The 13,744-nt window shown below is 34.2% G+C and overlaps 1 protein-coding gene across 3 annotated transcripts in view; it reads right to left on the bottom strand.

Moving 5' to 3' along the window:
- LOC110109288 overlaps positions 1 to 13,744 on the bottom strand; it is a 68,292-nt gene that overhangs the window by 26,429 nt on the left and 28,119 nt on the right. For all 3 annotated transcript variants that reach the window (XM_020840280.2, XM_020840283.2, XM_020840281.2), the window contains exons 7-9: positions 10,557 to 10,651; positions 10,202 to 10,315; positions 1,235 to 1,302 (exon numbers count right to left, since the gene is read on the bottom strand). In XM_020840280.2, the coding sequence (XP_020695939.1) occupies positions 1,235 to 1,302; positions 10,202 to 10,315; positions 10,557 to 10,651 (277 nt within the window). The remainder of the gene's footprint in view (positions 1 to 1,234; positions 1,303 to 10,201; positions 10,316 to 10,556; positions 10,652 to 13,744) is intronic.

Below are 13,744 nucleotides of genomic sequence, written 5' to 3'. Positions count from 1 at the left end.
TTCCGAGAAAAATTTTATATATTCAGCATCGCTTATTAGTTTTGGACTTTAAGATGAAGGAACAGAATATGAAAAAAATAAAGTAAAATATAGTCATAAGATTAGATGGGGGCATTAAAAGAACACTAATAAAAATATTTTTAAGATTAAGATTCAAGATCTTAAGATTTCGACCATGCATGAGAAAATTAATGTTATGTAGGAAAAGAATAATTAATAATATTAAGAATGCTGCATAGCAAGCATATGGTTGGAATATCAAAAGGAAAAGCTCCTAACAACAAATTATATACTGCTAAAATCAAAATGTGTAAAAAAAGATAAAAAATAAAAACTTTACTGTAAAAATTAATTTAGAAGTAAAAGCTTGAAAAAATTAAAAAAAAAAATATGAGGGGGTCCGTAAGAGTCTAAGAAAGCAACATTCAACAACAACAACATCAAGCCTTTATCCCACTAAGTAGGGTCAGCTACATGAATCTTTTTTCTCCATTGAGCCTTATTAAAAATTAAATTTTCATTTAAATATAATAAGAAAGATCATTTCTAATATTTTCTAATCAAGTCATTTATGCCTAAAGAAGATAACCTATTTAAAATACAAAATATGTAGTTATTTCATTTCAAAATATAAATAAAATAAAGAAATAAGATATTTAAAGTGAATAGATTGTGATCCTAAACTATCCCTATGCTTGTTGGAGTGAATCTTATCATAGTATTAAAAAGATCATCCATTATCTTACTAGCATAATATTTTTTGTTCACCACTAAATAACATGTTTATCTTGGGGTTTGATGTGCTTCAATGCTTATAGCATGTGTGATCACTCAACCTACCATCATCGTGCTTATATGTTATATTACTAGCACATATGGATTTGTCTTGCTTCACACCATTATATTGCATAGCTTTTGTATAATTTTAGAACGTATTGTTGTAATTAGTTTTTTTGTCTCTGTTGGAAAAATTATATCCGGGTTTGAACTGAAAAAGTTTGCTAAGAAACTCAAAATGCGGCTTCCACACCAAATTCACCCGTGTTGTATCCTAGGCATAGCATCAAAATATTTTGATGGCTGCAAAAAGTTAATTAACATGATAAAAAGAGGAAAAAATTACATATGATGAAGAATGAAGACAAAATCTAAAACGATAATTTTATCAGTACAATCACATGTTCCACATTTATTAGCAGGAAAAAGCATATTCAAATTCAAGCTTTATAATCACCATGGCTCATTGCAGAGGTTGTACTGAACTGTAACTTCACGAACAAATCTTTGTTGACGTAGTGCATTCTGAAGAACCAAAATAACCAGAACTTCAATAAAAAAGGCAAGATTTGGTCATAATAAAACTAAGCAAATCATTGAAAGTAAATTATATGTGAGCAAATTAGCATATTAGTCTGGAACCTCAAAATTATAAAACAAAAAGTATTGAATTGCATCAAACAAGAAAAGAGTAGCAAGGATTGAAATATGTGAAGCTGTATTTCGATAAATTAAATGGAAATCAAAATCAAAGAAAAGCTAGTTGTGACAATATGTTAAGCACGAACCATTCTTGCAGATTGTGTAAGTGTTAGAATTTTAGATCTCACTTGATATAAACCTAATTTCAAGTTGAATTTTAGCACAATCAGCAGAGTCAACAAAATTTAATTACAGCTAATGGTTGTTCTAAAAGTCCATTAAAGACATGGCATGTACACATGCATGAATTTCGAAAAATCACTTGCAAAATATCCATGATAAACACAATACATGTGCCCAGCTCTGTTAATGGTGAACGGTTCTTGGTTTAACTGCATTGACCAATCAAACCGATCTAATTAGGTTGATTTGTTTGATTGGCCAAAACATTGGTCAATAATTCAGATAAGATTGTCAAATACATTGGTTGTATGATTTGATTAAAATATTCACCAAACAATATTAACCAAACTAGACAATGGATGCTAGCTATCAAACATGCATAAGGTCGCATCAATGCCCATGAAGGTCACAATCAGCATCTGGGCATCATAGTTGGCTTCATGCAAAGACTATATCGGGAATTTGGTGACTACAATCATTTGTCACATTGCAAGTGCATTCATGGGAGCATGAGTAATAGGCATGTGTGCATTCAAGCATATGAACCATGCATACCACTAAATATATTATTGTCAATCATCAACCAATGACCGCAATAGTCACCGCCATCAGATCACTAGCATCAAGCAACTATTAATGTATAATAGCCACTGTCGATGACATACAAGCATGCTTGCATACAAGCGCATGTATACATGTTTCTATGTGCCTGTTTATCCATATGCATGCATGGGCAGAGGTGCACATAAGTTGACAAATGTCAGCTATCCCTAGCTTTATTCAACTATTATTACGGTTAATTTGATACAATAATTTAAATCATCATCCCAACTATTTTAGCTCAATATTATGAATTATTGTTTTTTCGTTCATTCCAATTTAGTGTTACTTGAGGTGTGAGATGGCAAACCTATTCATCCAAATCAATTTCAACATCTATCCATGTTAACTTCTGACCTTTCTCTTTCCTAATAACCCAAAATTGATTTTCTCTCCCATCGATTGGGTACATAATCTATCCTTAGGGGATACATGTCGAAATCACCTAATTGTATTTCCAATCACACTATCTTCAATAGTATTATAATAATTAGTTTAAAATAATCATACCTTCATTTATCCTTCTTAGTTTTGCCACACATACATCTTAATATTCTCATTCCTACTACACTCAACTCAATAATCAAAGAGCTTTTTTTACATTATTGTCCAACATTTAAATTCATATAACATTACTAGTTTAATTGAAAATTTAGAACATTTAATTTAATTTAAATCTACATGATATTCTATAATCATATAATACTCCTAAAGCGCTCACAACCTTCACTTTAGAAGTTATATACTTAATCTTCTATATAATAGGTCACAAAAGACAAAACTTATCACACAAAGGTATCAAATTATGTTAGAATAAAATATTGATTGATAACTTTTCATATCACACCACTAAAATTCTATATGATATACTGAATCATTATTTTACTAATCCTAAGTCCTCTATCTTCCAAATATTTGTCCATTATTCTAATTTTCTATATCAACAAATATACTAACAAATTAGAACCATGTCATATGCAAAAAAAAAAAATATACACCAAAGGACAAGAGACCTAACTTTGAATATCCTTTATAAGAATTCCCATAACAAATTCCAAAAAATCTGAACTTAAAGTTGGCCCTTGATGTAATCCTAAGTAATTAGGATCTCTATGATTTCTCCATAATTATTAATATTAGTCAGTACTTCATCATTCATATATATATATATATATATATATATATATATAACTAATTCAATATAATTTTGACACGTATATCATCAACTTAATGTGCACTAGGGGTGTAAAAGAGTCGAGTTTTAACACTATCGAGCTTAGCTCGTCAGTCAGAAAGCGAGCTCGAACTCAAGCTCGAGCTAGAGTCGAGCTCGAAAGGCGAGCTCGTACCACTGTTAACGAGTTCGAGCCGGCTCGCGAGCCTCGGCAGTTTGGGCAGCCTTCGAGCGAGTCGTCCTCCTTGTCCGCGTCATCCGCGTCGAGCTCGACATCGGAGAAGAAGGTTGAGCGTCGGAGAAGAAGTTTGAGCGTTGAAAATAAAATATATTTTGTTTTTCGTATGGGGAGAAGAGAAAAGCTGAGATAATTAATGAGATTTAATAAAAAAACAAAAACAAGCTGCAGCTTCTCACCTTTCCCAAAAAAACAATAACAGTTGTCACCAATTTTCATTGGTTAGATTAAAAAAAATTAACTTTATTTATTTTTTTTATGGAAGGAAATCCGAAATAGTATCTTTTTTTTTTTTTTGGAATTGTCGCTTCCATTTTTTGGAATTCCCGCCCAATGCCTTTGCCTTCGTCATTTGGAATTGCCGCCTGGCCATTTTAGTTTTTTTTTTTTTAATTCAAATAATCAATCGAGCTTGGCTTGCGAGCTCACGAGCCAAGCTCTCATTGAGCTCGAACTCGAGCTCGTTTAACAAATAAGCTCCAGTATAAGCTCGAGCTCACGACTCGATAAGCTCGGCTCGCAAGCTCATCATCGAGTCAAGTTCGAGCCGACTCGGCTCACTTACACCCCTAATGTGCACCAAATTAATTCTAAAAGCATTCAATCTTATGCCTTCTCAAGATCAACAAAAATAATATTAAAATATTTAATTTTTTCCTAACATAAGAAAAATGTGTCCATAGAGAGCTTTCTAGCATGAGACCAAATTATTCTCCAAGCTAAATTATATTTTTTTCCGATTTTGGTGGATCTACTTTCATAATTAAGTATTCTTCTTGCTTCTTCAGTATTCTTCTTGTTTCTTAAGAAATGTATTTTCCATGACAAGATCTTAAGGTATTACAAAATCAAAGCATTATCAATTATTCCATACCCAGGTATTACAAAATCAAATCATTATCAATTATTCCATACCCACCATGGATCATCTCATAGTTCATCCAATTAAAACCTATATCAAAATTTAAATCACTTCCAATAAATATCATTTATTCCTCAAGTATATGTTATATATTAAGTTCACCCACCTCTTCCCCTAAATCTAATCCAACTTATAGAAAATTAAAGCTAACTACATTTATATTAGCCTCATAATTATATATCTTAGTGGAAATATCCTATCACTAATGCTACTCATCTCAATAATTGTAACTTTCAACTATTTAATCACAAATATCCCAGCCTCACTCCTATTGTTAACATTTCTAACATAGACTAAGAGAAAAAGCCCAAAAATAGTCTACCGACTTTTAGCAAGTAACTAATTATAGCACCCGACTTTTAACAATTTATAGCTGGTTGTTTTCACATGTAAGTTTGAGTAGGAGGCAGTTGTGTTTTTACCATTTCTAGCACTATAACGACTTCTAGTTCTTGTCATGCTTGTTGATTTGTGTATCTAAACCTTAACTTAAACCGAGGCCTTTGTCTTCATCAATAGCTAGGTGTTTCTGTACTCACTAGGCCTTCTTAAATGACATTTAAGAAGAGGAATTACTGTGAAATTAACTGCATGGATTCCACTGCGAAACAAGTGTTTATAGTAACAACCAGGATGACCACGCAAGATGGCAAATCTTTAATTCAAAGTTTGAGTGTATGAGTCAAAATTTTAAAATAGGATTGCTGTTTAGTAGTAAGAAAAAAATTAAAAGTTAAGCAAAACTAGTTAATTGCAAGAGGAAAAGCAACAATGTTCACAAAAAATGTGATGAAGGACTACAATGTTCTAAATGTAAGCGGTAAGAATTTACACGATTTCTTGAATAAAACAATTAAGATTAACTAGTAGCAATCAAACGATAAAAGAAAATAAGAGAGGGGTGCCTATGTTTAGTCTAAGCCACTTGCCAAACGCTTGAATTATCAAATAATTAGAATCACAATAGTAAGCAAATACAGTAGCATTCAACAAAATCCCTACGCTAACAATAAGATTAGAAGCATAGAAAGTTATCTCAATTCCTACGCTTACTAAGCTTGACAGAGATAGGCGAACAAGAACTTCATGAGTCAATTAAAATCACAAGAGTGAGTTAAACTACGAAAATACGAGAGTAGGAAGATTGGGAAACCTTTGCCACATTTTGGATGTAATACTCCACTGAACGGTATCAAGTTGCTCCTCTACGGCTTCGACGATAGTATCTAGAATGTGCTCCACGTATTCCTCGACGGTCTTGTCGATATTAGGATTGACGTTGAAGAAAGCGGAGTGAAGGATGTGCACGAAACCTTGATCTTCGTAGGCAACGCCATAGTCAAGGTCGGGATCGGCCATGCATCGATCTCGTTGCGTCGAAGTGTTGAAGGAGGTTCCCCCTTGCTGTCCTTGTCGTTTTCCCTTTGAATGAAAGGGGCTTCTCTCAAGAATTCAAGTAGGAGAAGGCAATAGAGGTGGCCGGCCAAGGGGAAGGGGTTTGGGGAAATTAGGTTCAGATTTTGGTTGAGGGAAAAGTGTTTCAAACAATGCTCTAATTAATCCCTACGATTGGGATTAATTAAAAAGAGAGGATGAGGGTATGGGCCGCGGCAAGAAGAGGAGGTTAGGGGATTTGTTTCCAAATCTTAATATTTGATTTTGGAAAGAAATGAGGTGAGGGGGCTTAGGAAATTTCAGCCAAGAGAGGTTTGGATATTTGAGTAATTCCAAAAAGGGGAATTGGGTTTTAGGAAATAAAGAAAAGAGGGGGGGGGGGGGGGGGGGGGGAATGGGGGGGGGGGGGGTGGGGACTTATGGCTAGGCGAAGGGGTTTAAGGAAGCTTTTAATGCTTCCTTAAATTAGGGAGTTAAATTAAGGATGAAATATTTCATTCTAATTTAACTTAAATTAAATAAGCAAGGATTTGAAAACTTTCCTAAAATAGCTTTCTTAAATTAGAAAGAATTCAAATTAAAATAATTTGAATCTTGAATTTAATCCTTCATAACTTAAGAGTGGTTGTTTATGGAAAGTATTCAAGAGGGAACTGAATTTGTGGAGGGAAGATGGGAGGTGGGGTAGGGCTGGCGGCTAGGTGGGTTTCTGGGGAGTTTTGGCGGAGGGATAGTGGGGGTTATGAAGGCCGACGGCTTGGGTGGTGAGGTGGGGTCAGGTGGCCGGCAGCCAAGTGATGAAGGGAAAGGGAAGATAGATAAAGTAGAAGAACCACGAACCCGGCCATCTCAAAGGTTGGTGGGTGGTCCAAATTTCCTCTCCAAGGGACCTCGCTCCAATCTCTCAAGCTCTCATAAGAGCTAAAACAAGAGGAAGAATTTTTATCATTCAATCATTAACCTTAGAAGAGAAACATAAGGGTTATAAATAGCCTCATACAAAAGGACTAAAAAAATAAAAAGATGACAGTGCCCTTAGGGCTTACATACGACCTCCCTTAAGGGGTACAAATGGAAAAAACAAATACAATATAAATAACAAGAGACAAATAACATAATAAAAACAAATACATGAAAAGACTCAAAAATACATCGACTCGATCGTGGCCGTAGATCGACGGCCACGCCTCTGATATACTTTCCATACTCTGATGTCCCCATCAAAATGACAACATATAATGTAGATTCATTTTCAGTAGATATCATTGTTTGTTTCTCTCGTATATTTCAAAGCATGAGGTAAGTCATTCATGGATGGTTTGGCCATTGCAGGAGCAGACATGTTCATGTAGTTATCATAACAAGACCCTATCCTCCAAAATTTTAACCGAGAAATTTGCAAGCAAAATGAAAATTAATCCACAATACAAGACTATTTTTTTCACAAGAGAAGTTATTGATGAGCTGAAGTTACATTTTTCAGAGTCACAAGCAAGAAAGGCTTTTCAAAAAGACTCAAAAGTTGTTGCACATAAAGGAGGAAGACCAATTCAAGAATATTTGGAATTAATACTTGGAAATCACAACAACAAATCCAATCACATCAATTCAAGAAGATTTGTATGTGTCGTAATCAACATAGGAGAACTTAGCCATAACAATTTTGTCCATAACTACTACTCAATGGACAATTATAGGAGAATTTATGAGTTCAACATTATACCTATTAATGGTCTTGGTAAATGGTCTGAAAGTAAAAAAGTATATCCATTGTCACCAAAGTATAATAAACCTAAGAGAGGTTGCCCGCTAAAGTTGGAAAGAAGGGCTCCATATGAGCAACTAAATAACTCATAAAGATGAAGCTTAAGCAAGTTAACTATGATCCTCCATTACAAACAAATGTAAATATAGCAGCCACAATAGCAAAAGTTGTGGTAGGATAAAAGGAAAAAAAACACAAAAATGCTTCTTACCCAAATACTTCAAGATGAAGAAGACCCACAATACAATACAATATCACAAGATGAGTTGCATCTTTAATAATTAAATTCAAACAGCAAGAATGAATTAATAAGTGAAGAGACGGCACATTCCCGATTGATTTAGAAAATAGGCAAATGCACCAACTTCTACTTTTATTTTACTATATTTATTCAATTCTATGGACAGAACATGATCAAAATTGTAGTTCGCAAGCCACCAATATTGAATGTGTGCACCTAAGGATCATCAAAACAAAGCTAATAGTATGTTAGTGCACAAAATTTTATAATCAACTCTGTATTTAGATTTTCCTTAATATTATGTTTGTATGAGCTCCCATTTAGATGTTTTGGAGGAGATTATCAGTGGACTTTTTCTTTTGTAACAAGGGTTTTGGAGTTTGGTGATCAATGACACTATTTTAGAAATAAGAATTTTGGAGCTTTATAATCAATTATAATATTTTTGTAACAAAGGCTTTGGAATTTTGTATGACTTACTATTTGTTGATTATTCACTCTTATTATTTAATTGGTTAAATTTCATTATGTTGTTGTTATTTATTTAAATTTAATAAATGATGAATATGCGATATTTAAGAAGAGAAATCACATTAACTTGGTATTATTCTAATTTTGGTTTTTATTTTAATTTAATAAATGACAAAAATGTGATTAATTATAATGTGTATGTATTCCAATGATTTGTCACATGCACTTGAAAGATCTAAAATACTCTCATATTAAACTTTAGATTTAATTATAACTATTATTTTTTGTTATGGAACCAAATTGGATCATTTTTCAATAATTAAGGGACTAAATTGTGACAATGCAAAAAGTTTGGGATAAAATTGGGTACTTGCTAATAGTCGAGTGATTATTTTGGATTTTTATCTGTTAAATAACTTGTATCATTCCCCAATATACACCAATTCTTTTGCTTTCCTACTTAAAGTTCTCAAATACAATATAAAAAATATAATTTTCATTTTAGAATTAGTCAACATGTTAAATTAAGATGCATCAAATAGGGGTGATGTCATAACCAAGCATTGCGTGCTTCTAAACAAAATTAGATTAAATTGAAATATGTCATTTGGGAGTCACAGCTTATCAAACTGTTATCTCTTATCTACTTCTCACTGCAACAAGACTAGATTTTGACTTGTTGCTTCTGGGTAATGCTTTAACATAATAAATTCAATTTTAAATTCATTTTTTTAGTTTTGACATAACTTGTAAGATTAGCAGTCAACCTAATATGAACCATCAACATTTCTCATCCTAACTTCAGACTAGCAATGATTATTCATTTTTTTAATGGTTAAACACTTTAAAACAAAATTAAAAACCAGTTATTTTGGTTAGTTTGATAATAGGATAATGAATAGAAGAAAAGCTAATTGGGATAATACATTATTTTGGTTCATTAGCTTGGTCAACAATCCAACCAAATCATCCACTTGCACACCCTTAGGAAATAGTTTGGTCCAGTTACAAATGTTTGTAAAAGTAGTTGTATAGCCATTGTGGAGACAGTAACTTTTATGAAAGTTGTTGTGGAATTATAATTTTTTCTTTTAACAAAAAAGTAAAATAACAGCTTTCTTACAACTACGAAACTCTAACAAATATAGCTGTAAGAAATTGCTTCTCACTATAATTTTTTTTTATAAATAATAAAATAGTAGACAAACAGCAGTGTGACAAATGATATAAGAATTAAAATAGTGAAATAGTTGCCCCAAACAAACCCTTAATCTCTCCTCTAAATGCTTTCTCACCTGCCCCATCAACACTAGCATGTAATCAAATCAAGTTAGATTATAGAAAAACATAAAAGAAAGAACTAATTAGATTGATTTTGAATGGGTGCATTCTGATTGAAAAACTAATTTGAATGAGATCAGGATCTAACAATCTGAATGCAACTACCCACTGGCTCTAGAAAAAGGTGGTGTATTTTAAACACGCTCGACCAAATACATGTTTTTTTTTTATTTCATCATGTAACACAATAACAGGCAGAACTACCCCCAATTAAACTATAACTTTGCATTTTTTAATGGAAGAGCATAGTCCTTAATAAAGTGGTCATATAAAAGTAATCTTTAAGATCGTGTCCTTTTAATTCATAGAAGTGCATTCCCATATCCTTATGATGATCAACCCACCTAAGGAAATGAAAAGGAACGAATCCAGCAGATAGCAAAAGCTGCTATAAAGGATTTGACCAAAGCAACAGTTTAATCACAGAAGTAAACCAAAAAAATTATGAGTACCGAAGCTGCAGCCCTTGTCGTCATTGTCCTCTCAGCAGAAACAGGAGCAATTGTTGGCTCCACTGCAGATACATGGGTCCGGCGGGGCTCGAGATCAATAGTACCGCCACCTTTCTGTTAAAAAGTAAACGAATATAGATACATGGAGAATCAATAAAGCCTTATTGTACTATCAACCACAAAGTGTAATACATGAAAAGCTGCATGTTTCAGTGAACATGCAGCCTGCGTTTGAAAAATAAATGTTTATCAAAATTTACAGGTCCACAATTAAAAAGCAAAGGACAGAACTTATGGAAAAGCTAATATAAACTTCCAGGTAATAACTCAAAAAATAACAATGAAAATTTGAAACCTTGACAATGCAGCACCGCTCAATGTGAAAGCTGCAACCAATTCCAGCTCCCCAAGATCGAGAGCGGACATTATTTCTTAATGTTGAGGTGTAACCTGCATAAATTAGCAGTTGCAGCAAATTATATCAAAATGTGTAGTAAAAAGAGCGTGAATTTTTTTCATGCTGACACACCCACCTTATCAAGCATGGTCAGTCATAAATAAAAAACACATGGCTAAGTACAACTATGAAGGAGTGATAAACCATTTAGTGCATATAGCAAACACTTAGAACAATTCAAATGATATGAAATTAGTACTCAACAAACAACCATTTTTACACAGCTGAGGAACATAGTTGTGCTCAGTGTTGTTGATAGCTATCATGTACAATTCCTGGCTGAAGGCCTGCAGCACTGCAATTTAGTGCTTTGCTCCAGGACAAAGTGTTAGACGCTATAAAAGAGACATGAGCACTCCTCGCAGCACCTGCAGAGCTCCTAGAAATAATGCAGAGTAGTATTGTGTGCTTTTTAGGTGGTCATGAACAATTACCGATCCAGTCGACTACATTTGTATAAGAACAAAAGAAGCAAAGATTGTGGGCACCCTAGTTAACTAAAGTGGTGTTTTGCTTTGCAATTTGCACGTTAAAACTAAAAAGTCCACATATACTTTATGCTTTTCATTATTCATTCTTTTCTTAATTGCCTAAAGCAAGGGAGCTACACATCTCAAAGAAAGCAGAGCAAGATGTAACGACGATAAGGAAGAGCGATATGATGCGTCTTGGAAGTAAAAGCAGCAAGTAGATAAGAAAAATGCATGAACCAAATATTAAGGGTGGTTTTTTATTATCTCTTTAACAAATAATGAAAGATACAATTGATCTACTATTTAGATAGGTAGATCGGCTCTCCCACAAACTCTAGCCGCCTCTAGGAAACTCACAACAAATTCTAGAAAATAAGTTCAGCAAGCAAAAGATCAAACCCTAGAGAAAACTCCCCCTTAAATAGCCCTAACACACAATAATAGCCATTAAAGCCTTCCAAAAAATAAGCAAAAACACAACCAGGAAACCTTCCTAAACAATTAAAACCTTCCTAAACAACATAAACACAATTAGAAAATCTTCCTAAAAAACATCAACACAATTAGAAAACCTTCCTAAATAGCTCCCCCTTAATTATTTCTCCTTATATAATGAATAATATCTCTCCTGGGCCCCATAAGGGCGTATCATGATATTTATTATTAGTATGACAGTACACTGCCATGTTCTACCAATATAAGTATCCCATCAACCACTGCCATTACAACTTAGCATCTTTAAGCAACTAATTCTCTGTCCAAATGAGGTTGATTTGCTTAAAAGAAATAATCTTTGGTTTTAACAATCAACAGGTCAATATTACGTCAATGTGACACTAAGACTGTGTGTTTAACATTCCATCTGTATCTCCAAGCCAGCTCTTGACCTAGCCAAGTAAACTTCTATAGCCCTCATATTTAACACTCTCTTAATTTTATCAATCATGATGGAAGAATCCCATTTAAATGTTCAATGTGATAACAACATCATAACAAAAAATTACAACTGCTCCCCACAGTAGAGTATGAGCCCGCACCATGTACAAATCATTAAAGATATGATGAGGACATCCGACAGTGAACGCTTATCTGAGGAAGAGACGAAGATCAACAGCCGAGATCATTCCAATTTATCTTAATTTACTAATTGTATTTTTTTTTATTTATTTATTTTTCGTTTTTACCCTCTCTTGAGGGAGTTGTCCTTTGTAAGCCCTAGAGGCATGTTTGTCTTTCCTGAGTTTCTTTCATTTTGAGGCATATCTATAGGGGCCCTTGCTATTGTATTAGTATGATGGAGTTTTAATAAAATTTTGTTCTACGATTTTGCTCCTTTGAAGGACTTTGGTGTGATCCCTATGGGAGGGAATCGTAGTTTCCACCAGCCGCAGGATGGGTTCGAGCTCGTGGCTTGAAGTCCCTTGGCGAAGGGCAGCATAGTACTCATCAGTCGCAGGCTGTGTGAGGGTTCATGGTTTTATCTTTCTTTCCCTACACTTCTTTTCTCCTTCTCACTTAACCCTGTTCTACATCAATTTGGTATCAGAGACAGGTTGTGCAACCAGGATGTGTGCTCGACGGAGTCGAGCTTTCTCTCACCCTGGGAGAATGACGCTAACACATCCGACGGTGAATGCTTATCTGAGGAAGAGACAAAGATCAACGGCCGAGATCATTCAACTTTATCTTAATTTACTAATTATATTTTTTGTTTTATTTATGCATTTTTCATTTTTACCCTCTCTTTAAGGAGTTGTCCTTTTTAAGCCCTAGGGGCATGTTTGTCTTTTTTGAGTTTCCTTCATTTTGAGGCCTATATATAGGGGACCTTGCTATTGCATTGGTATGATAGATTATTAATAAAAAATTTCTGCACTCTTGTTCTTAGGGAAGAACTTTGGTGAGAACCCTATGTGAGGGAAGCGTAGTATCCACTAACCGCAGGATGTGTCCGGGCTCGTGATTTGAAGTCCCTAAATCAGGGCAGCGTAGTACTCATCAGCCCCAGGATGTGTCTAGGCTCATGGTTTTATCTTTCTTTCCCTACACTTCATTTCTCCTTCTCTAATTCCCCTTCTTCTTTCTTCAAGCCGCCGCCTTAACCCCCCCTTTCTCAACTAGTCGATTCTCCCTTAATCGTCGGCCAAACCCTCCATAGCCGCCAACCAAGCTTCCCAGCTTCCCCTCCTAGCACCAACGGCCCCTTCCTCCTTTCCCCTTGAACCGCCAGTTTTCACAACCTTTCCATCACCCCAACCGAGAACCCCACCACCACTCCAAAGCCCAACCGGCCACCCCTTCCTTCATTGGTTCCACAAATTTAGTCTTGCATTCAAAGCCCTTCCTCCTTTAGTCCTCTTAATTTAGCAATGAATTTGAATTCAAAATTTAAATCAAATTGAATTTGAATTTGTTACCTAATTAAGGATTCCTATTTTAAAAAAGTAAGTCTTTCCTATTCTAACCCCCTTAATTTAGTAACAAATTTGAATTCAAAATTCAAATTAATTTGAATTTGAGTTTATTTCCTAAATAAGAATCCCTATTTTAGAAAAGTTACTTAAATTAGATCTAATTAAATTTCTAATTGGATTTTATTTATATTAATTTTCC

The sequence above is a fragment of the Dendrobium catenatum genome, unplaced genomic scaffold (assembly GCF_001605985.2).
Source record: "Dendrobium catenatum unplaced genomic scaffold, ASM160598v2 original_scaffold_183010, whole genome shotgun sequence".
Lineage (NCBI taxonomy): Eukaryota > Viridiplantae > Streptophyta > Magnoliopsida > Asparagales > Orchidaceae > Dendrobium > Dendrobium catenatum.
Note: the sequence above shows the minus strand (reverse complement) of the source record. Positions and strands in the feature narration are given on the sequence as shown.